The following is a 24,769-nucleotide window of genomic DNA, read 5'->3' on the forward strand; positions in this document are numbered from 1 at the left end:
GGGTTTTTTTTCAGAAGGTTTGTTGAAGGAGAGTCCTCTGTTTAAGAACTCCACTGGAGAAGGAGGAGGTCCAGTCTAGGTAAAGGGTCATAAGAAACAAGAGCTGCATGGGTCTTTTAAGTTACTATCAGTAGTTAGTACAATAGACAATAGAATGAGCAGGCACACTGTTCATCTGGTTACCGTCTTCTCCACTAGGATTAAATACACTGTTGTTGTCGTGTGCCTTCAAGTAATTTCAGATCATAAGGTGATCCTAGCACAGGGTTTTCTTAACAAGATTTGTTCAGAAAGCATTTACCTGTCTTTCTCTGAGGCTGAGAGAGTGTAACTTGCCCAAGGTCATCCAGCAGGTTTCCATGGCTGAGCAGGAATTTGAACCCTGGTCTCCCAGAGTCCTAGTGCAACAGTCAAGCCACTACACCATGCTGACTCTTGGGGTACATTATATTTCTTTTTTTAATTTAGAAGATTTTTTAAAAACTGACTCTTTAAAGACTTAAATGAACATTTGCAAATGTTATGCAAACCTGTACTCTTTTTTATGGTGGTACATTTGCTCTTTCTTGGTAAATGGCCACTCTATTTTTGAGCTGTAGAAGAGCACTGATGACATTTCAGTTGTGTAGGGTGCTGTATGTTATGTTTTACTTCAGTCTACCTCTGAGTGTGTTGTTGGGGAGATTTGTCCAGTCCTGATTAAATTGCTCTTGTAAAACAGCAACATTCAGTATATACTGGAGGGAGGAAAGATATTTAGTTATGATTTGAAGTAACAGCTCACACACAGTTCTTTCAAAATCAACCTTTAATATTCTGTTTTGTTTACTGAGGTGCTTTTTTAAAAAAACCACTCTGCCTCTTTAGAGTGAAGAGGTGAATGCCAATGCGAAAAACAAAACAAAAAATAAACCAAAATACCCTGATGACAGAGATTAACTAGTATTACAAGAACGTGGAACAGGAGGAGAAGCAGAGTAGAAAAATGCAAGTGGGTTTCTGGAATGCACAATGCCCTGTAGGGAATGTTTTGTGTACTGATTTCAATTTTTTATTTATTTTAAAATTCCTTTCTTATCTCTCAAAGCTTGGTCAGCTCATCATTCATTATCAGCTACTTAAATGAAGGTATTTCAGAAATCAGAGTGCATAGAGAGGAATTGCAGTTGAGACACACATTTATTGAGATAGTGATCTAGAAAGCTCTATTGGTTCTTAATACAAGGGGTATGTGCTTGCACATGTGGAGGAGGGGGCCTAGTTGTAGGTTGAATGCTGTGAATGTAGAAGTGTCACTGAGCAGATGATTTGTTTGTTTAATTATTTAGTTGAAACATTCTTAGACTGCCCTAAAGCCTTTTCTGGTTAATTCCAAAATTAAAAACACAATTCCATATGTCAAGCAAATGAGCACAGTTTATCACAGAGATTTTGTTTAGATATTACCTGAGAGTAAGGTTTGATTTGACTTGTGTAGATGTGACGAGGCTTCGGAGGACATTCTAGAGAGCTTTGTGGTCCCTTTGCAGCAGTCAGATGCTACAGAGCAGAGGAAATGGTCCCCAGTGTCACCTTCAGGGATTTGTCCCTCCTGGAAGGCCTGGAGCCATGGTAATAGTGTGCTCCCTAAAGCCAATCCCTCTATGCAACCCAGAAGGACACCTGTAGTTGATGGTACTGAATGCTGTTGAGAGATCCAGGAGAACCAGTAGGGTCAGGTTCTTCCCCATGGATGACCAGGATAGCTCATCCACTAGAGTTAAATGTAGTGAGAGATGATGGACGTTGCAGCTTCTGGAGGATCACAAATTAACCACTCTTGTGCTATGGTGCAGAAGGGGAAAATGCAGCATGGCCCTAGGCCTATTTTGGTGGCCTCCCACAAAATTTATTAATAACATTGAAATAAAAGTCCGAAAATGAGGTAACTTGCAAGATCACTTAGGTTGGAAACGCCACTGCTCACTTGAAGAACTTGGAATTGGACGTTAGAGACCAGTGATATTTACTGCATCCACAATATCAAGGTTTGTTTTATCCAAAAGAACTTTCACCAGTATAGGGGCAGCAAGGAGTATAACCTCTGAATTCCATCAGGTATCAACAGACAAGAAGGACAAGAGTCTAGAGTCCATGTACTAGTAGGCTGTTTATCCATCTCCCTCCTGATAGTGTTCTATCTCCATCTATCTTCAACTTTTGTCACCCTTATGCATCTACTTTGGCAAGGATGCATGCCATTTTTATCTGAAGAATATAATAGAAATTAGTTGCAGTAGACTAGGTATGGAAATCTACATTAGCATCTCTATGTAGACATGGAAAATCCACAACTATTCATTTTTGCCCCACCTCTTTAAAGCCTCTGGAGTAGACTTTTGAGAGTTGTAGTACCTGTGCCTTGAGGGCCCACACTAAGTAGATACTTTATCATCCCAAATCAACCACCCCAGTTGATTTTATATGAGAGCAATGTAGGACTTCTTTGGGACCATTGCTGTCACCGGATAATCCTTCAGATAGGTTCTTACCTGTTTTAAGTCTGGTTTGTTGTATGTTTTCTGCTACTTGCACTCTAGCCATCATCACTTCAGAATACCCAGGAACTGAGGTGCTGGACAGACGGGGGGAAAGGGGTGGACAGAGGCCGGCCCTATATCCCCCGCATCGTTGCTATGATGACCACACATCATGGCAAAGATGTGCTCAGAAAAAGGAGCCGTGAAACATGGCTCCTTTTTCTGCTGTTGCCAAGGCGCCATTAGCACCCTGGAGGGGTATGGTGGCATCCATTGTCCGCTGCGCTGTTTGGGCGTGGCTCACAATGTACATCAACAGCATGCACGCCATCTGAAGGTGTGCATGTCAAAATGGCGCCAGGAGAGCGCAGTAAGGCTTGGGAGCGTGGGAATGCTCCGTTCTCCCGAACCCTTAAATCGGCCCCAGGCTGGCGCATAGCATCCATCTGTACTGGGCCTGATATAACATAGCTGAAAGCAATTGTATCTGCAGTCTAGATTGTCCCCTTCTGGGTAGCATGACTTCATGGGCGAAATAACATCCTTCCTCGGTCCTCATCACAATCAATCCTGACTACATAGTGCCTAATCCCTGATTCTGTTGTGAACTGTCCTGATGATGTACATAACTTGTGTAAACCGCCCTGATCTGAGGAAGGTGCGGTATATAAATAAAAACTTTATTTATTTATTATTACTGAACCAACATAATGCCACACTTAACACAGATTTGAAAAACTCACCTAATGCTTTGGATCTTCCTAAAAAATCTAGAACCCTCCAGAGCAATGCTGGGTGGCTGTTCATATGCGTTCTGTGCCCACTGCTGCCATCACTTGTGTAAGTCATCCCCTCTGAGGTCACAACGAGGCACTCAGCCATGTGATCCATGCTGGATACCTTCTTTTTGGCCTCTTAGAAAGTGACTCACACCAGCAGTGGCAGCGATGGGCACAGCGGGACGTGCTGTGATTCTGGCCCATGGAAAAATGGCTATAGTCTCTGCCAGGCAGGTTGGTGTCATCGCAATGGATGTTGTAGGCAAGCTGGATTTCTTTTCTTTTTACAAGTTTACTAGTATTTATGATTCGATCTCCAAAGATCTTGGTACAGGTTACACAGGTTTCTGCAACTAGGCCACAAAACCCCTGAGATTTCCCTATTAAACCAATGGTTCTCAAACTTTTTACACTTGTGACCCCCCTTTACATTTTATGTGGATGTTGTGCCCCCTCACTGTAGTGTATGAACGAACATATTTTGTTTGTTTAGTGTGCATATTTTCATTTGAACATTCATGTATATTCATATTTTAACATTTTTAAAGGAAATAACATTGTTCAAATTAGAACAGATTTACACTGAGGTCTCTGTATCCAGGGATTTTTTTTTAATCCATGGATTTAAGCATCCATGATTTGAAAATATTTTTAAATGTATAAATTCCAAAAAGTAGACCTTCATCTTACCATTTTATGTAAGAGATACCCTTTTATTATGCCATTGTATTTAATGGGACTTGAGTATCTATGGATTTTGTTATCCACAAGGGGTCCTGAAACTAACCAAACTCCAGCGGATACCAAGGGCCCACTGTATTTAAATATTTTATTTAATTCAATACATGTGTAAATTTTATATGTAAAAAAGTTTGGAAAGAAGAGGAGGAGAATGGATAAGGTCCCCCCTCCTGGGGGGTCACACCTCGCCATTTGAGAACCACTGTATTAAACCAGTTCACTTTTTACTCCCTGTTGATCAGTTGTGTTCCTCGTCTGCTCCTGTTGTATCTGCCTTTGCTGTCCTAATTCCAACATGGTCTTACATGCACTGACACCAAGGAGGATGTAACCTTTATCCTCCTACACACAGAGACACACACATCTGATCCCTTGCACAATACAGAGCAGTGTGCCAATTAAATTAAAGTTCCCTTATCTCTCCTTCTCAGGCCAATAAGTCTGAACAATAAAACTCAAAGCAGAGTGCTACCTATGTATGTAAAATAATTTAAAGAAATTAAATAAATATATGGGTTAGAAAGCTCAACTTTTTCCTCGTTCCAGAACGGTACATCAGATGTTGAGTCCAGCTGGGGTTATTCTCTCAACAGAGGACGAAGGAGGCTCATCATAACAGGCCCACAAACGCCTGATGGGCTCATACTTCTAGGCTATGTTGCTTGGCTCTGTTCCAGATTCCTCTTGAGCCTTGAGTCTTCTGCCCCTCTGTCCATCATTACAGGTTTAAAATGAGAGAAGGGAGATCATTGGTTAGATGCAATGAATAATTTCCATCTTAGCCTTTTGGTATCTGTGATGACCATTTTCCCCCCTTGCAGTACAGAAAAATGCAGATTATTTTGAGGGTAAACCACAAAATAGTTTCCTTTATGCTTAGTTCAGATTACGACTCTTGCATGGTTGGTATATGGAGTCACCAGCATTCCTGTTAGGTGGCCAAAGAAGATATCCTTTTGACCTCTTTTGGTTTAGTGCTTTAGTTTGATTCCACATCAGTGACACTGCCAGGGTTCAGGGAGTCCTGCCTTTCTCCTTGTTGTCCCACTTAGGGTGTCCCCTCCCCTTCCTCAACACATTGTTTTCCCTGTTTCTCTTCTCTCTATGTGCTTTTCTCTCCACCAGTACACACCTGTCTAATCCTCTTTATTCCCTTCTCCCCATTGCTTTTTCTCCCGTTCGTTCCTCCCTACTGCTTGTCGTCTTTGTCCTTTTCCACAACTCACTGCTCAGCAACCACCTCACTGGATAGCAGAACAGCTCCCTTATCTCTCTTCACCTCAGCCCCCCTTTCTAATTTGTAGAGACTCAGTTGCACTCCAAAGCAGTCGCACCTGGTATTTTTTATTTTGGCTGTGGCCCATCTGGCCACTAAGAGGCCATCTGGATAAATGAGATGCCAGGTGTTACTGGAGGAACAGTAAACAGGAAGAATGTGTGGCAGCGCAGTGGCAAAGCAGAGTAGGGGTGGGGAAGGGGAGAATGAGGGAGGCACCTATGGGAAGGAGGATGATTTCAAGGCCCTGGACCTCCACCTAGTAGGGCTATAGCCCCTATAACACCTCTGATCTTCGTGTATTCTGGTGAGGTTTAGAAGTGCCAAACCTTTCTCCAGCCTGCTGTCCAAATTCCTGTTTGAGAAGGGTGTTGGGGATTGCGTTGCAGCAAAACCTAAACTATCAGTACATGCCACAAGTGGGTAAGGCCCACACTTGAATAATGTGTGCTTTAGTTAATTGTTCTAGAAATACTTAGGCATCAAAGAATACATTCTGATCTCAAGAGAGCTGGACATCGAAGTATTTAAAATAAACACAAATAATTACTTGGCGTTCAGTTGTGAAGTCCCTGGATGATGAGAGAAGGATTGACTGCAGCAATCTAAGGGAAATGGCTTTTTTGTTTTCTGCGCTTCCCCGCTCCTCCTTTCTAAACAGTGCAGTTTTGAGATGCTGTGCTAAAATGTGGGATTAGTAAAGCAAAGTTAAAATCTGAAATAAATATAACAACTAAGTGCGAAATGCAAAGGCCTGCAGGCCACATGCAACCTCAGAGAGCCTAAGTGTGGGTCTCCAGAAGACCCAGATGTTTTTTTTAAATTGGGGCAAATTTTGCCCCAACTATTTTGCCCCAAAACTGCCCAATATGTGTACCCACTCCACAGTGGGTACTTCCCCTAATCCTCAAAGCTCTACAGAATACAAAAGAAATGGGGAAAATACACAAAATGGTGGTGCATCACTCAGGACAGACACACTGAAACATTCCAGTGCAGCTCTCTGAGCAGGTGCAGGGAGTTAAAATGGCCCTGGCTTCCCCTGCAGTTACCTCCCCTGCCCACCCTAGGCAGTCAGCTTGTGAGAAATCTTAACTCGCTAAATCCAGGCTGTTCTTTATACACTTACATGGGAGCAAATCACACTGCCCTCAGTGGGCCTTCCTTTTAGTTGGTAGATGGTGTGATTACACTGTTTAGTCTATTTTTAAAAGAAGTTCCTACATCTGCTATAAGAGCAGTTGTTGTTCTTTCACAGAATGGGTTTTCAAAATTATTTTTATTACATTTTAACAAGACAGAATAACAAACAACTAAAGAACATAATCTGAGTTGTACACTGTTGCAGAGGATAGCTCAGAAAGCCATACAAGCCATTCACAGCACTGATATTCAGCAACTTGCAGACAAAATATTGTACCATAAATTCATGTCTTTCACGTATTATTGGAAACACGTTTTTAAATTAAAAACACAATTGGCTCACAATTAAGCTAATATTTAAGTTTTGCCCCCAAAGTTTTTGTGTTTGTAAATAATTGTGCCTTCAGTAGGCAGAATTTAGTTTAGCTTGGTTTTTGCATTCTGTGTTACTGAGATTTTTTAGTTATTTCATTTTGTAAGCAAGAGGGTACCCCTTTGTTGACTCAGTTCATGTTTAAGAATGTGAGAAATGGATGTTCAGATGACGTAGGACTCTTTGGTTAGGTGTAGATGTTTATGGCAAAGCCTATGTTGCTAACGTAATTGAATCTTCAACATCAAGGCTGAGGCTCATATTATCTGGAAGATGATACACTGACATCTCTCTGCTCAAGCAGTTTAATATAAGCCTAAACACTTTTTTAAATTTAAAATTTATCTGTATGTATGTACACTTGACAAGGAGTACCATATAACTTGTTTCTACTATACAGTTATCCCATTGTGAGTTTGTAAAAATTAATTTTTTTGGATTGGTGATTCTTGCATGCTTTGAGAATCTAGGAGTTGTAGTCCATACTGAGCAAGTGTGGAATCTGAGCCAATGTTATATATTGGTAAACAGTAGTAAACAGTAAGTGCTGGACTAGGACTTTGGGAAGACCAGGTTTTGATTCCCCTCCCATAGAAACCCAGTGCTACCTTTCTCTAAGAAAAATATGACTTGCCACTTTCACCCACTGCAAAGAAAATCTGGTGATAAGTTCACCTTAGAGTCATTATACGTTAGAAATGACTTGAAAGTACACAACAACAACAAAACTGTGAACAAATATTGTTAAGAAAATCCTATGATGAGGTGGTCCCCATAAGAAAGAGTCAACTTTAATGCACATAACAACAACAAAGTTTGAGGGCCTGTGTGTCCTTTTTTCCCCTCATGAGAGCCACAATGTTACATTGATTTGAGTATTGCACTGCGGCCATGGGAGACCAGGCTTTGAATCACTGCTCAGTCATGGGAACCTACTAGGTGACCTTGGACAACTAACACTCTCCCATTCTTAGGTTTGAGTGTTGGACTACAACTCTGGAGACTAGGGTTTGATTCCTCGCTCAGCCATGAAACCCAGTGGGTAACCTTGGGCAAATCACATTCTCTCAGGCTCAGTCAGGGGAAGGCAATGGCAAACCTCCTCTGAACAAATCTTGCCAAGATAACCCTATGATAGGTTCTCCTAACAGTCGATGTAAGCTGGAAATGACTGGAAGGCACACAACAGTAACCAGAATTTGAAACCTCAGTTTTTAAGACTTTGTGTTTGTGTTTATGTGTGTTTATGTGAGATGTGCTAAAATGGGAAAATAAATGTAAATGTCTTGAGAAATTTAGCTCCTAAAGGCAAGAAACATTTACTGTAAGGTTGTTTCCCCTCCACAGTGTTGTGTCTATGATGTCATCTGAATAAGTTTGTAATGCTATTCTTTAGATGGGAAGCTGCTTTTTGTCACAATTGTTCTCTTATCTTCTACAGAAAGAAACAGCCTTTCCTTTCCAATGCTAATGAGTTGCTCTCCACATCAAATGCTCCTTTGTTGACATGGAAATAAGCTTATCTGATCACTGGGAAGCCAAACATACAGTGCAAACTCAGCACTTGTGAATCCCATACAAGTAGAAAATAAAGTCTAAAAAACTCAGATCCTATAAACAAAAAACCGAAACAAAACGTGTGTGCTTCAGAAAGTTAAACATCTTTTAACTAGGGGCTTTATAATGCCAGATGAAAGACAGCTTATTAAGGCCATCAAACAAGCTTTCAACTGCAGTGGATTATGAAAGGACTCATAAGCAGTTGTGTTTGACCACAGTTGTAATCCTGTTGGTTTATTGTTGGTGGCCCTATAAACATGTCTAATTACAACTGGTGATAACAGACTAACACAGGTAGTTTGTTTCTTTGTTTGGTTGTGTGAGGAGCCAGCTGAGGAATAAAGTGAGGCGATGACAATTATGAGAGACATGATTGGAAGACATTTTCTCATCCAGAAGTCAGTCTGTTACCAAAAATCTGAGAGGGAAGTGACAAGATGGGGTAGCTGTTGCAAGTCAGTGTCAAATTTAATATTTCTTTGGAACTGTTTTCAAAAGAAAAAGGAAAAAGCTCAGTGTACTATGCAAACTACAGACAAAACAATTCACTAAATGGGTACTTCTGTAAATCAACAACCAAAGTTGCCGTACCATGGCATCTCTTGTTACTTGTTACTGCTTTGCATGAGAAACAACATTGGCTGGAATTCGCTCTTCAGCACAGCTATTAAGTATAGGAGCCATCTTCCATTTTCAGTCTGGCAATGGCAGTGCTGTGTTTTCTACCACTTAGTTCAAAATGTGGCCTATTGACTTACAGCTCCGATGTGGCATTCTGCTACCCTTTGACTGTGATTTTTTATTCAAGAAATCCAATTGCACTCAATAGGGCATTAGAGAGAGTGTTGTTTGCCATTTAGAAGCTGTATTTTGCTATCTCTCAACCTGTTTCAAGCCTGAAGTAGTCATCAACTTCCTCCTCCTCCTCCTCCTCCTCCTCCTCCTCCTCCAAACCAGAAGTGACCACCTGGTTATTTCCTTTTCTGGTCTAAAACATGACCAGGTTCATTTTGCCCCTTTAAAATCTGTTTTCAGTGTTGGAAAGTCTAGGAGGAATCCACCCACCAAGATCCTGGGCTGGGTCCACAGGTGAAATCTGAAGTCACCACCTTCTCTCTCTTATGAAGAATGGTTCTGTCCATGGTTCCAGATAGCCATTTTTTTTCAGGCAAGGCATTCTACTCCTCTCTTCTCCCCTTTCTTGGGCGAGGGGTTTGGTTCTCTTCTGCAATGTTAAAAAGTTTTATTATACCTCTGCAAATCTTGGGGTTCCTCTAAACTTGCTGGTATTTCCCTCGTTTTTCCCCATTCCCCTGCTGAATGGCACATAAACCCCTTTGAAACTTGCGAACAAGATGGATAGATCAGAATTACCTGGGACACACAGTCCCTTTGTGTGTCCTGGTCCATCAGCTGTCGGAAGCATGCAGGCCAGAGCCTTTCTTTTCCACAGCTGTCCGATCTACTCCTGAGGGACCTTTGGCCTGGTGCCTCTGAGCCTGGGGGTGACAGCATGAGTTACCTCACTGGGACAACAGCAACCCTAGTGATCTACTGTCCTTTGGTGCTTGTCACCTGAGTTTGCTATTAGAATGTGGGATTCCATAGAATGGAAGCAGGCTCGGCTCTGCAGATTTCACATCCCACATGCAATAAAGGTTCGCCTGGTGTCTTAATATGAGACAAGGTTTTCGCTATGAAAGGAGTTATTGCCAGAGCTGCTATATTGCCAGCAGTGCTTATTCATATGTTGCTCTTCAACACTAGCATATAACAGCCTCTGATGTGCCATATTTACTATTAATGGTTCTGCTGCTTGAGTATGTTTTAATTCCCTGCCACAGTAAAGAATACCAACAGTATAGCTATTTTTCACCTATAAACTATGAACTGCAAACTCGTGAGACTGTTTCACTTTTATTTGAATCTTTCCAGACTCTGAAGTTTTAATGTCACCTGTAACATGGGACTCACTTTTTAAAATTATCTACCTTTATATCGCATTACCACTTTCTTTATTGGCCTAGTGAAGTATAAACATTATTAGGGTTAACTGCGTGATTAAGGCTGCATTTGCACTGCAGACCTAATGCGGTTTGACACCACTTTAATTGCTGTGGCTCAGTGCTGCTGAGTCCTGGGATTTGTTGTTTGTTATGGTACCAGAGCTCTCTGACAGAGAAGACTAACAAAACTACAAATTTCAGGATTCCATAGCATTGAACCATGGCAGTTAAAGCAGTATCAAACTGCATTATTTCTGCAGTGCAGATGCAGCCTAAGATTCCAAATTTTTAGTGGCTGGTTTCTCAATGCTGCAACTGGCTCACTAAGACACAGTGTGGAAAAGGGTTTTTTTCTCTTGCAAATCTGGGCCCTGTCCCTAGAGAATAATAAGAGTTAAAAATATTATTATTTGAACAAGTGTTGTCTGTCGCCTCTCTGACCACCATGGCTCCTGAGGGAATGCACAACAGATAAAAAACATTCTTGTAAAATATTCCCAAAAGCCAACCCTGATTTTAAAGACCAAAGACCATATGAAACAATGTTGTGTTAGCTGCCTGCCAGAAACTCATTAGGGAGAAAGATCCAAAATAAAGCTTCTGCTTGAAGATCTCAGAGTCCAAGCCACTTGATAAGGGAGGGCCCAGTCTTATGCATATCCTGTCCCTAAGCTATTTAGAGTTTTGTAAGCCAAAACTAGCACCTTGAATCAAGCTCATAACCAAGTTGGAAGCCAGGGCAGTTGATACAAAAGCAATGGTATGTGATCTCTAAAGTGCCTATCAGACAACAGTCTGATGCCACATTTTGCACTGGCTATAGCTCTGAATGTTTTTCAAGTGCAGCCCCACATAGAGTTAATCACAGGATTAAGGTATGTACCACTCTGGCCAAATCCTCCTTCACTAGGAAGAGGTCCATTTGGTGTGCCAGCCAAAACTAGACAGAGGTCCTCAGGGTCACTGTAGCAACATGATCTTCCAGGACCAAGTGAGTCCAAGTAGCAAAAGTGGTTTTTTTTTAAGGGGAGTGCAACCCTACCCAGAACAGTTTGCAATTTCTGACCAACAGAGTCCCAGTTTTAAATTTCTGACCAACAGAGTCTCAATTTATTCTCCCATATCCAGTCTTTCGCTTCATATAAACAATGATTCAAAACGTCCATAGCCTTCTTTGCTTCACTTGTGGAAGAGAAACATAGCTGGGTAGCATCAGCACAATGGTGAGACCCACCCTCCCCAAGCTCTAAATGGGCCCTTCAAATAGTTGTCAAAAAGTCTTGAAGAACCCTACAAGCTATTGTATATTAGGTTGAACAGCAGCCCACCAACACCACTTTCTGTTCAGCCAAATGTGACCAGTGCTCAGTAACATCTGAGTCCCATATATGTGGGATACTCCTAAGTGTGTGTGGAATACTCCAGGGGACAGTTACAGGCTTGCCTCCTCCTCCTGCTTTGGGGAAGTCCCCCTTATAGCCATGGAATAGGTAGATCTCCCAGAAATATTAGATATATCTAGTACTCCTAGCAATTGTAGTTTCAACTAAACAGGTCAGCACAAGGTGTAAAACTCTGGTGGCTGTTTAATTTTGCATGAAGGCTTTTGTATATGAAACCATTCCAGTCTGTGATAAGATGGATGCTTTCACTACTGTACAATACAGCATAGCTCCTCCCTTCTTTTAAACAAGGCTTTTGCTGATTTTGTTTCTAAAGCAGTTTGTTTTGCTATATATTCATAAACCATGTCCACTATGGACCTTACAAGAGGCACATAAATGATGAATGCAATATTGTACTTCAGATTGCCACTTAGAAGATGAAAGATGCTTGTTCTTTCTGTTTAATAATTATACTCTTCTGTATTCCATTCATTTGAATTAGATGTACTATGAAAACGTTCCTTCTAATTATTTTAAATACATATTTGAACATAAAGAAACCTGTTCACTCAATCCATTTTGGTGAGGAATGACTCTAAAGGGGGAACAGAGTTGGATGTCCATTAGCTTAGGGAAACAAGCCATCTTTTTCTTCTAAATGTGGCAATGTACCATAATTCATTATAATGTTTATGAGTTTTCTTTGGCTCTTATAAGTGTGTTTTGGAGGTATCAATGGAAGAAATATGGCAGTATCCTCATTTCTGCTTGTCAGAATGATATAGACAACTAAGCTGCCTTGTAATGAGGTAGGTAGAAAGCTTACCTCAAGATATTTTAATAAACCATGGTCCTATGCACATGTACAAGCTACTCTTAAATATCTGTCTGCCAAATATTGAGTATTCTTTTGCTCATCACATATACATATAGCTAATTGGGTGGTTTAAAATGCTGGTCATTCCCATGCTATTAATTTCTAGTTCTCAGCGTTCTGGACAAGAAAAGATAGAATTCTTTAGAATTCTAAATTATTTTAAATTATTAAATTTATAGAATTTAAATTATTTTACATTATAAATTCTAATTATTTAGGTAGAATTTAGAAAAGTTACTTCTTTCAACCCAGCATCCTCAGCCATTGTGGTAAACCTTTTGACCATGCTGGCTTGAGGAGTTGTGGGGTTGTACTTCAAAAAGGAATCTTTACCAAGCTGTGCGCAGTCCAGATCTAATTATTTTTGGCAAAGAGCTAATTTACTTTAGTGGAGCAAAATCACTTTGGTTGTTTTTTTAAAAAACGATAGTCTTCAAGGTCAGCAAAAAAAACAAATATAGGAGTCATAATGGTTTTTCAAATGGCATGATGTCTAATCCTACCTCATGGTACAGAGAGTTGACCTAGAGTGTCATATTTGGGGTTCATAATATTTAGAAAGGGCTTCATTTACTTGCTGAACTTGTTTTCATTGTGTGCTGAGCTGCTGACATCTTGATAGTGCAAACTGAATATGTACCCATACTGGCATAATTTGGAGGATTTCGAAATTTAAAGGGCAATTGTTAGATATTTTCAAGGTTTTTGGTGCACTCTGCATATCTACTCAGAAGTAAGCCCTGTTACATTCTAGTGCATGCGATAGGCTAGTTCCAAGGTTATTTCCTCTCTTTATGCCACAGTTATAAATACTATGGAGATTATCACACCAGGGCCAATTCGACAACAATCACGGTAGTGCAAGATAGTGGAATAATAGCACTATAGCGATCTATATTTTCGTGCAGTTGTATTGTAATGACAACATAAAAATGGAAGAATAATGGTATTGCATTCCACATACCGTAGATCCATTAGTGTATTGTTATTACACTGTGATTGAATGCATGCACCATTTTGGCGCTACTACGCATGTCTGAAAATCATGTTTCTATCCTAAACAGAATAAAACAAAGTTTCTATAGTTTACAACATTGCTTTTATCCAGTGCAAACAAAATTGTGCTCTCCACCTCAAAACAAGACTGAAATCCACTACAAAATGAGAACAGATTGCCTGTAGTGGGTTGCTTCACAAATAACGCAAATGAAATGTTATTAACTTATGCACCTTTATGATTGTATCTCATTTACGCTATTCGCAAGCTATTCATGGCACTTCCCCACAAATGAGAAGTTGTGAGAGCATTCCAGTGTGTGCACAGGAGAAGTACTGGATGAGTGCGACACTGTCTGAAAATCTTTGTGCGATTGCATGATTATGTCAGGAGCATTCCTTTTCCTCCCAGTTGTTTCCCCCATTGATAATCTCCTATGTTTTCAATACAGAATGTGTGTGTGTGTAAATAAATGAAGGGACTTGTACCTTTGATATGCCTAGCTAGTCCATTGTTGTTGTGAGCACTCCTGCGTCGACCTAGACACATGGCAACCCTTTATTTGAGCCATCTCCAAGCCTCCCTGTCCTCCACTGCTCTACTTAGGTACTATAAATTCATACTTGTGACCTCCCTAATAGAGTGTGTGGTCTTCCGCTCTTTACCCTTCCCAGCATTATTGTCTTTTCCAATGAGTCATGCCTTTTCATGATGTGGCCAAAGTATGACAGTCTTAATTTAATCATCTTGGTTTCCAGGGAGAGTTCAGGCTTGATCTGTTCAAGGACCCATTTGTTTGGCTGTCCGTGATATTCTTAGCACTCTTCTCCAGTACCACATCTTAAATAAGTTGACTTTCCTTTTATTGACTTTCTTCACTGTCCAGCTCTCACATCCATACATAGTGATGGGGGAGTCAGTGGATTGGATGGTTCTAACATTAGTGCTATATGGCATATCTTTATTTTTTAGATCTTGTCTAGTTCTTTCATCATTCATCTTCTCATTCCTAGTCTTCTTATCTCTTGACTGCAGTGTCCATTCTGATCAGTGTTTGACCAAGGTATGGGAAATATTTAACTACTGTATATACTTATGTATAAGTCTAGAAATTTAGGTAAAAATTGAATGCAAAAAGCTGAGTCGACTTATCCATGGATCAGTGTAGGTACTGGACTTTAACTCTCATTTAAAAAGGGAACCATACCCTGGAAAAGGTAAGAGTGTAATTTGTCCTGGAAGCATTGACCCCCTTCTATTCTCTCATCCATACATCCTTTAGTGTGAGCCCAAACAGTTATGCCTGCTGGAATTTTCTAAGTTCCTTGGTATTGTTTTCCTTTGCTTCGTCCTTCAGATTCTTTGTTACGTGCCTCTAAGTTTTACCCTGAAGTTATCTATGGGTCATATCAAAATCCATAGTTTTGGCTCCCAAACATGCCGTGACTTATACATGAAGTCGACTTACATACGATATTTCAATTTCCTCATTGTCTTGGTTGAATTTATGTGGATCCTCCTTGGTCATCATTTTTGTTTTCTTTAGCAATATGTAATCAAAGGAAGAAACTGGCAAAACCACCCCAAGTATTTCTTGACTAAGAAAACACTATGAAATTAATGGGGTCTTTATATGTCAACAGGTTTGAAGGTACATAAACATACAATAGTAGGTACTTTGAGGCTGGGATCCAACAAGATCTACTTGATTTACTGGTCCATGAGTAATTGCCAGGAGTGGCAATTCCACATGTGCCCCCACATGTGTCCTAGGAGACCCTTTAGGGTAGTATAAACAGCTGCATTGGGAAGGTAAAGAAAGTCCTGTCACACAGGTAGATGTCTGCTAATAAACTGTTAGATTTAAGCCTCTATATATAACTGTTGCATTGGCCATTTTGAATAACTAATCCATTGTTTTGAAGAGATTGGAACACTCTACTCCTCTACAATGATATTCAGATTCTGATTTGCTATACTGCATATACACAATGAGGGTTAATCAGACATAGGGAATCCATGGTTGGATTGTTTGTTTCTTTTTTTAAAAAATGCTACAGTGAGGAGCAGGGCAAGAATTTTTTAAGGATCCCACTGTTGGGGAATGTGGGAGTGGGTGGGTGGGGGAGTTAACTCTTCTTTCTTCATAGATTCTCCTGATGTCAGTCAATTTCCTCCCACTATTGTTTGACTTGTTAGGAAAAACATGAAATAGGTCAAGTACTAGCTTGGGTAGAATGATTTATTTTGAGAAGAATGTTAGAGAAAAAGATCTTTGGGATGGTTGATGTCTCTTGTTACCGGTGGTTCTGGACTGGTACCACCTGGAACAGATGCAGTCTTCTCAGCTACTCAATATCAAAGTAACTTCCACACAGATTTTCACTCAAATGAGGGTTTATTAACTTTGTTGCTATTTACACAATCACAGCATGCTATTATACATCTATTCTCTTTCAGAGTCCATGCTAGAAGCTTGAATGTGACATCAGTCTTTGTTCTCTCAAAAGATCAACCTTCCCACCAAGTGGACACACCTCTTTCCCATGAAGTCACCACACTACATACACAAAAGCATAACAATAATGCATTTTGTTTATATTATGTCTCAGGCAATGTCCTTGAAGACTTGTTCTTCCAGGCCTAGGCTTTCTGGCCTGCAGCAGGAACCATTTTAAACCTTAGTTAACCATTGACACATCTGAACATTTTCAATACAAATTAGAAATATATTTTAACAAAGAAATCTCTCTTTTCCCAGTACTATAGCCCAAAGCAGCCTGCCATTCCTGCCTGCTTGTCACCACCACTCTGAACTGGTTTTGAAAGAAGTTTAATGAGACAAGAGATCCAAACTTCAGGGTCTCTGCTAGGCCAGGTCTGCACTGGCCAGGGTACTTAAGAGGCAGCTCAGAATATTCTGGCTCTGCAACTGCCCCATTTCCCCCTGTTACCTTGGTCTCCATCCCTGTGCTGCAGTGACAGTCTGTGCAGGTATCCTGAGGGGCCGCTGGGTGTGTCTATTCCTGCATTGAGTATCTTGCTTCTGAGGTCAGAACAGGGTGCCCAGTGACAGTCACATGCTGGACATCTCATTCTGACCTCAGAACGAGTTACCTGCAGTGGTGATGGATGTGCAGCAGCCAGCAGGACACCTGTGCAGACAGTTGCTGTGATGTGGGGATGGAGGATTCTGGATCTTCCTGGAAGATCTAGAGCAACAGGTAAAGTTTTTTTTTTTTTTTTACTCTGCTGTAAGTCTGTTATGCCCCGGATTTAGCGTGGGACATACCAGATGTGGTCTGGACTGCGTGCACCAGAACCCAGGTTTGGGCTGTGCACACCAGAATATGGGGGAAATGAGCCCAGGTAGGGCCCAGGTTTGATTTTGAGATTTTTCCATCTTCAGGAAGTGAATATGAATTGAAAATCAGTCCAAAAAGGAGTTGTTTAAATGGGTTCTGACTTTGTTTCAGAATGAAGGCAATGAACTTAACACGTTCATGGATGCCATTATGTTAATGATAGCAATAACAGCTAAATGGAAGTTTCTTAACTTTGCAATAAAAATTTGTTGACACTAAATTCAGAAAGGAGCAGTGCTTGGAAAAATGACTATCCATACTGGCTGAGAGATTCCAGGATTTGTAATCCCCCTCCAAGCTCTAGAGAGGAGCAGTAATAACACATTGCCCCTGTCCCTTGAAATCAGATTAATTCATGATATTTATTCATATGTTTCTTCCTTGCAGAGGTCAGAATGCTGTGGACCCAGCTATGGAGTATGTCAAGGTAAGAAATATCATTTCACTACTTTCAGCCACCCACAAAAAGCTAAAAAACGCTGTCTTATTTCTAAATGCCAGTCGTTCCAAATAATTTATCTGTTCTCTTGTTCATTGTAGCATACAGTTCTATGGTGCTTTGACTATTTAGAAAGAAAAGAGTCACTAATTAGATTTCTTGAATCACGCAAGTAGAAAGTAAGGTCGGTTTGTGACCTTGGTAATTAATCATCACTGTCACTAAAGGCTTTTCCATTTCCCCCTGATTATATTCCTGGATTCAGACAGTTCTATCAGAACTAGAACAAAGCAAATGTGTAATGTGATCTTTTGCCTGTTCCTTCACCACAGACTGCATTGATGTGAATGAAGCTTTGAACACTGATTCCCAAATGCTAACCTGTATTAGAAAAAGAAGTGTTTAGAAGAACTAGTAGAATCTTTGAGGCAGAGCCAGTAAAATATGCTTCCCCCCCCCCCAGGACACTGGGGGTTATTATATGGAAGAATCAGAGCTTGGAAAAGTTAGTTTTGGGACTATAATTCATGAAGTAACTTTAGCAAGTTCTGAAAAGAACACACACACATACACTGTCTTCTAGGTGCAACATTTAGTACTTAGAGAGAGCATTTTTAAAGCTATCAATAGCTGGAATCCTATATGACCGGTTACTTTTTGTGACTTTATATGTACCTAGTTATGTAGCAGAGGCTCTAAAAAACCCTTTCTTAATTGCAAAGATACGTAATAGGACACTGGCGAGATGCCTAAGGTGCATTGGTGCCTGATACTTTTACTTCAGAAAACCTTACATTAATGATGTTTTGATCTTATTAGTGATGATAAATTCAAGTGCAATTGAGACAGTCATTTTGACTATTTAGCGAGCTCATCATGTGGTAGATTTTCTGTATAGCAAGCTCTGATTTTTCAGCATAGGCTAACATGTTGCAATAGTGTTGGAAACTGCTGTAAAGGGATGGCAATACCCCTTATTAAAAAATTTGATGCTGAGTATTTGTTTAAGCAATCACATCTAGCTGTGTTTTCATTTTAAAGCTAAAATATATGTTTCTTCCTTGCACAGAAGTGGTAAGTGCAGCTCTTATCGGATTGTACATGTTTAGGCTGTAAAATTGAGGCCAGTTATAATTAAATTGTTATGGAGGGAAAAAAATGGTAGAGGAGGAAGAAAGTAAGTCTAGAACAGGGTTGGACAAAATGTGATCCATGAGCACATACAGGAGTCAAATTTATTTTGTTCTGAAATGCCCAAAATGATGTCTAGGGGACATAGAAGGTAATTTTCGTTACATTTGGAGCCCTCTGGGGCTGGGCCCTCTCAGGATTAAAACTTTTTTTGTGATTGTTTTCAAAAAGAAAGGATTTTTTGGCCTTAAAATGTCCATGAGGGGCCCAGGAAGCCCCCAAAACATGCTGTTTTTGTGATATTAGATGTAGTTGTAGTGCAGCCCTCCAAGGTCTTCCTGGAAGTCCCCCTAGTCTTCCACAGTTTCCCACTCCAGTTTAGAACCTCTCTCAGTGGCAAATACGGGTTGACCATGAATTTGTGCCATATTAATGTGCGCACAGTATGATCACTTTTGCTTCACTTGCTAGAATAAACAGCTTTCCATTATTGCTTGCTAGAATAAAAACAGATTAGAAGTGGATTGTTTATTGTGTCATCTGAACTGGGGATAGTTGTTGGTTCCTTTCTTTATATTCCAAATTCATAAAACATTGTTTGATCTTGGTTTATTTGCAAGCAACAAATCATGGCCTCAGGTTACAATGAAATAAACAAATCATTTCTGGTTGGTTGGCTTTCTGCACTAGTGGGAGAGGAGTGAATGGGTTTTGTGGACCAGGATGGAAGTCCCTTAGTCAGGGTAAGCCAGAGTTCTGCAGAATCTTGGTTAATCGTTGCATATGAACATTACCATTGTTTCACTCTGCTTTCACAGAACTGTGTCAATCGATTGCTATTCAAAATTAAAAACACACCACTGTTTTATTGAAATTACTCTCTAAATTGTTAACCACAAACAACTGAGCAGTAACCATGCAAATCCATGCATAATGAGATTTGTCGAGCAACCAGTTAAATTTCTGGCTCATCTCCTGTTTTCATTTTAGACTTCTATAACAAATGTATGAAGGCGCAAAGTCTGCTTGTTCTCCTTGAACTCATAGAATTAAACTACACTTGGCAGTATCCCTTAGTGATCTCACCCCTTCAGTTCAGATAATCTTTGACAGGTGTCTGTTTGTTAGACAAGGAAATGATCATGATAAGCAGGAAGCCATAAAAATAACCCTTAAGCTGCAATTCAGTGCATACTTACTTGGAAGTAATCCCCACTGAAATCAATGGCGTTTCCCAAAAATCATAAATAGAGCACGTCATTACATGGTAATCATGCTTACTTGGGTTTATTCCTCTGCAGAGATTGAGATTTGGACATACAACAAAATACCTTTTGTGGATATAGAAGCATGTATCTTTAAATTATTCCAAATGCACTGAGAAGCCTAATGATGTTCAAGAAATGTTTTGTAGAGTTTCCTGTGGCAAGAACCGTATCTGACCTGAATAATGTCTCAGTAAGATATCAGGATATGAGAGGATGTGCGAGGGTTTATAGCTGCATATGTGCAATCAGTGGATTTCACAGACGTCTGGGTAAACTATTTATTTGCTTTAGGCTGTAGGTCAGAAGTTCTCAGACTTTGATCCAGCAAACTAAACCCAAAGGAAACCTGACTATTAAAGGATTGTCAAGTATAAGTAATGGGGTGCTGGTGCCATGGTTTACCCTGATTTTGGCCAATCTGGGGAAGCACCCTTTACACAGTATCTCGCACATCATCCAGGAAAACTCTTCTGATGCCATACCATGGGGTTAATAAGCAAACCACACAAGATCTGCTCTGTGTGGTTGTTGTACCTGCAAGGATGAAAGTGCAGTTATGAGAACTGGAGGCAGTAGCAGCATTCCCAGTATTTCACCTTCATTTTATTTTACTTTTTAAGAGAAGGCTTCTCAGCTCTTACATGAGTTATAGTAATCTTGGAAATCTGCGAGCAATGGCTAGTACACAACTGAGCAGGATTTCCAGTGGCCATAGCTTTGTCTTGCAATTATGAAAAAGTCCTCTTCTGTGTCCTAAATATTAGGGTGGAAGCTTGATTGGTGACGTCAAGTGAAAGGGCCTTTCTATGGCTCCTTGCAGAATTAACAGCCGCCTCCCTAAAAGATCTCCTCTCTTCTCTTGTGATGAAAACTTTTCTGTTTTTACAAGCTTTTCTTTTACTTCATTCATTTCCCCATCTGATGCACTTGTTTTCTGCTAAACTTGTTATTGTCATTCTATTGAATGTCCTTGCATTTTAGAGTTGGTTTTGTTGTTAGAAACTTGAGTGTTGCAGATGCATTACACTGGTGGGATATAAATCCATATATCCATATATCCATATACGTGCATGGATACATGTACAAGTTGTGTCTCCCATATTTGGAATTCCAAAATCCAAAATATTCCAAAATTGTCTACATGAGTGGCTGAGGTGGTGACACCTTTCCTTTCTGATAGTTTAATTACACAAACTTTGTTTCATGCACAAAATTATTAAAAATATTCTGTATAAAATTAGCTTCAGTCTTTATATGTAAGGTTTATATGAAACATAAATGAATTTCATGTTTAGACTTGGTTCCATCCTCAAGATATCTCATTATGTATATGCAGATAAAATCCAAATCACTTCAGGTCTTGAGCATTTCGGATAAAGGAGACTCAGCCTGTATATGTAAATTAATTTTGGATTTGTGTAGGCTACAATAACTCATGTTGTACTTGAGAATCAATTAGTTCAAATATTACATTAACCAGCACTGATTCAAATAACAAATAAAATACATTAGTACTACAGATTCTCTAAGTGCCAGGTAATTTTAATATTATATTAACAAGCTCCAGTTTTTCTGAAATATTTTGTTGGTTGTTTTTATCCCTTCTTCCCAAAGATGCTTGTAGTTCTTCAGTATCTATAGGCATGGGCTGGGAAAGATCCCTGTCTGAAATCCTGGAGAGCTGCCACGAGTCCATGTGGAGACTACACTGAGTTAGATGTACTAGTTGTGTAAATTAGTACAGCAGTTTTACTTGTTCTACATTTCATGTTTCTTAAATTATTTGGATTCCCTTGTTAAAGCAGTGTGGAAGACTGGAAATAAATGTGATATAAAAGGTGGGTCTGATATCCAAAGTAGCAGCCAAAACTAAAATGGCATTTTGAATTCTCTCTCCTCCGTTCAGCAACTAGTAGTAACAGAAACCCATGACAGAACATGGTATGTTATTGGTTTTCCCCAATTTCATTCTACATTGGCTCTGTGTGTGTTTCTATGAGAGGAAATACACAGTGCACAATGTGCTGATGCCATATCTCAAGGTTGTGACAGGAGACTAAAGAGGAACAGAAACTCAGTACAAATTTGCTGTTTTCAGTGTCCTATGTTCTTTACAACTCGCTTCATGTCCCATTGCTGCAACAAGATTTATTAAGCAGATAGTAGTTCTTACTGAGAGCCAACGTGGCATAATGGTTTGAGCGTTGGACTATGACTCTGCAGAGGGTTCAAATCCCTGCTCAGCCATGGAAACCCTCTGCGTGATCTTGGGCAAGTCACACTCTCTAAGTCTCAGAGGATGGCAATGGCAACCCCCCTCTGAGGAAATTTGCCAAGAAGACTCTGCGATTGGTTCACCTTGGGAGCGCCATAAGTCAGCCATGACTTGAAGGCACACAAGACACACACAGAGTCCTTGCTACTGTTAGGATAAAAGGGTCCTGAATGTTTTTACTGGAAGAAGGCTCTCAGACTGACCGAAGTCCCTGGATTCCTGATTGAGCTAACTATAACATCATGCTGCTTTATATCAAGGGAAGACACATGCCAGTTGTGGTTAGGAACAGGCATATGTTAATTCTGCTCTTGCAATGCATATATAGATCTATTGCAGTCTCTTTGTTAGTTCTACACATGGCTTTATCCAGTATTTGGCCCTGCTTGGAAGTGTTAATGTGAGAAACTGAATGTAGGCATCTGCCAGTGATAAATTATTCTGGTTTGGAAGTTACCACTTCGCAAGCTGATTTTGTCCTGTTAAGTGGAAAGAGGAATTTTACCACTACTGCCACCTATGCTTTCCCCTTCACACCTTGCCAAGTAGTTACACACGCCATGCTAATTCACCACTTGGTAAATGGTAATCTATACCCATCCTTAGATTAGAATAAAGGAAATTTGTTGGGTCTTGCCTGATCAATTTATAGATTAAACACATTTTGTGCACACCATGTGGACACACACACAAAAAGAGAGCCTAGTGGTATCAGCCATTTAAACCCTATTCATACTCTGCTTTTGAATAATATATTTGTTGTAGGTTTGATATATTATTTTAACATCCATCTTCTGTACTTGCCTTTCATTTGACGAGCACTTCTGTATGACTCAGAAGCAAATGATTTGTTGCACTTTAGATGTAAATTAAGAGATCTGTCTATAGATGCTACGCTGGAGAATGAAAGCAGAAGGAATGGATTTTACTTCCTATTAATGTTGCTCAGAAACACACGAAAACCAGAGATATTTTTAGCCTGCTCAATTGTAACATAAATTCTTCAGGCGATTCTTTTTTAAAATTGCTCAATAAACAGATAGGGAATAGCTGAATGCAAATGAATGCTTTTTATAACATCTAAAGTATTGATGCATTAGGTCATTTGGCAGATTAAAAAGGAGGCTGCTAATTATACAAAAGCTGGTCTCGTGAACAAGCGAATGTACTGAGAAGTGGCCATATGATTAGAACTCCTCTTTTGTTCTGTTAGCGCTGCTGAAACTCTCTCTGGTCACAGTTAAATAGTTCTTTTAGAATCGGCTTTTATTTCTCGGTGAAAACAGACAAATCCACTTTGGGCTGGCTGTTCACATGGAAGCAATGAAAAGAATTTTGTATTCAGATTTTTATTTTTTTAAATTTGGGGGGAAATTAAGTACTGAAAGAGGGAAAGAGAGATGCTTTTTAATGTGGCAAAACAAATTCAATAGTTGAACAGAGCTTAAGATTTCTTTTTCTTTGCAGTGGGAGGGTTGGAAGCGTGAGACAAAGACAAACCAGACAGATAAATTGGCTGTTGAAGGATTTTTGGTTTGCCCAAGACTCCATGAGTAGCCTAACATGCCAGGTCCCTGTGGGAGAGATGACCAGAACTGCGAGTTGTGAGTGTGAATGAAGATGTCATTAAAGCATTTGCAATAAAATTTGATGACGTGCTCTTTAGCACTCCTTCCCTCCCTTTCTCAACTACAGACAATATTGAAAATGTGTTTTTATATAGAAAAGTGCTGTGTTTCTACTGTGCCTGGCTCTTAAGAAAGGAAGATGGAAAGAAGGGTTGAGTCTCTTCCTTAAAAGGAAGATTGTCTGTGGAATACTGATGGCTGAGCATAATCTTTCCAAAAAGTCAGCAGGGCACTCTCATTGAGCAGAATGAGGCAGCTGCCTCAGGCAGCTGATTTTGGCTGCTATAATGAGACACAGTGGTTAGTCATTTAATTCATTATTGATGAGGTTTTACTCCCAGGGAATGGTGCTTGTAGGATTTTCTATGGCCTTTTACAGACTGCCGGATAAGGGCAGTCTGGCGGCGCCTCCGCTTGCTCTGCATGAGAGCCACAGCTTACATACCGGGCGGCTCCCTGGCGGAGTAAAAAGAAGCCCCAATGACGCCACAATGTGTCAATGGTGCACTCGCAATGTCATTAGCGCTGTGCAACGTGCAGATGCTAGGCATCCGCGACGTCAAAATGGCGGCGCCCGTGTAGAATGGGCGCTGCCACTTTGTACGTCCCCAGGATGTACTAGGGTTAGGAAAGGGCGTCCGTTTACGCCCGTCTGTAACGGGCCCATCTCAGGTATCTGAGACAGAAAGTATCTTTGCCAATGAGAGTCTTAGGTACTAGGCTCCTGGACTAGTTGGGAGAGGTGACAGTTTGTTATTTTACCTCAAGCAGCATTGAAAGTAGTGCCTCAGACAAGGGTTGGGGAAGATCACCTGATAGGCATAATTATAGATTCATGATAGTTTTCTAGAAAGATTACAGCCAGAAGGTGCAGTCCCAGTTTTCCAGGGGTGACCATAGTGATATAACCATCCAGAAACATGAACAGAGTAAATGGAGCTTCACCACATTATAAAAATCCCATGTTTTACTTCTTGCTGGGAATCTTTATTTTCTGCTTCTTTATC

General features: G+C 40.2%; 1 protein-coding gene across 5 annotated transcripts in view; it reads left to right on the forward strand.

Annotated features, from left to right (window-relative positions):
- The window catches only part of BCAR3 (BCAR3 adaptor protein, NSP family member), a 143,212-nt gene that overhangs the window by 53,365 nt on the left and 65,078 nt on the right, over positions 1 to 24,769 (forward strand). For all 5 annotated transcript variants that reach the window (XM_089515717.1, XM_089515722.1, XM_089515718.1 and 2 more), the window contains one exon: positions 17,409 to 17,448. In XM_089515717.1, coding sequence (XP_089371843.1) covers positions 17,409 to 17,448 — 40 coding nt within the window. The remainder of the gene's footprint in view (positions 1 to 17,408; positions 17,449 to 24,769) is intronic.

Source organism: Sceloporus occidentalis, unplaced genomic scaffold, assembly GCF_023333645.1.
Source record: "Sceloporus occidentalis isolate IW3139 unplaced genomic scaffold, rSceOcc1.0.p SCAF_3, whole genome shotgun sequence".
Lineage (NCBI taxonomy): Eukaryota > Metazoa > Chordata > Lepidosauria > Squamata > Phrynosomatidae > Sceloporus > Sceloporus occidentalis.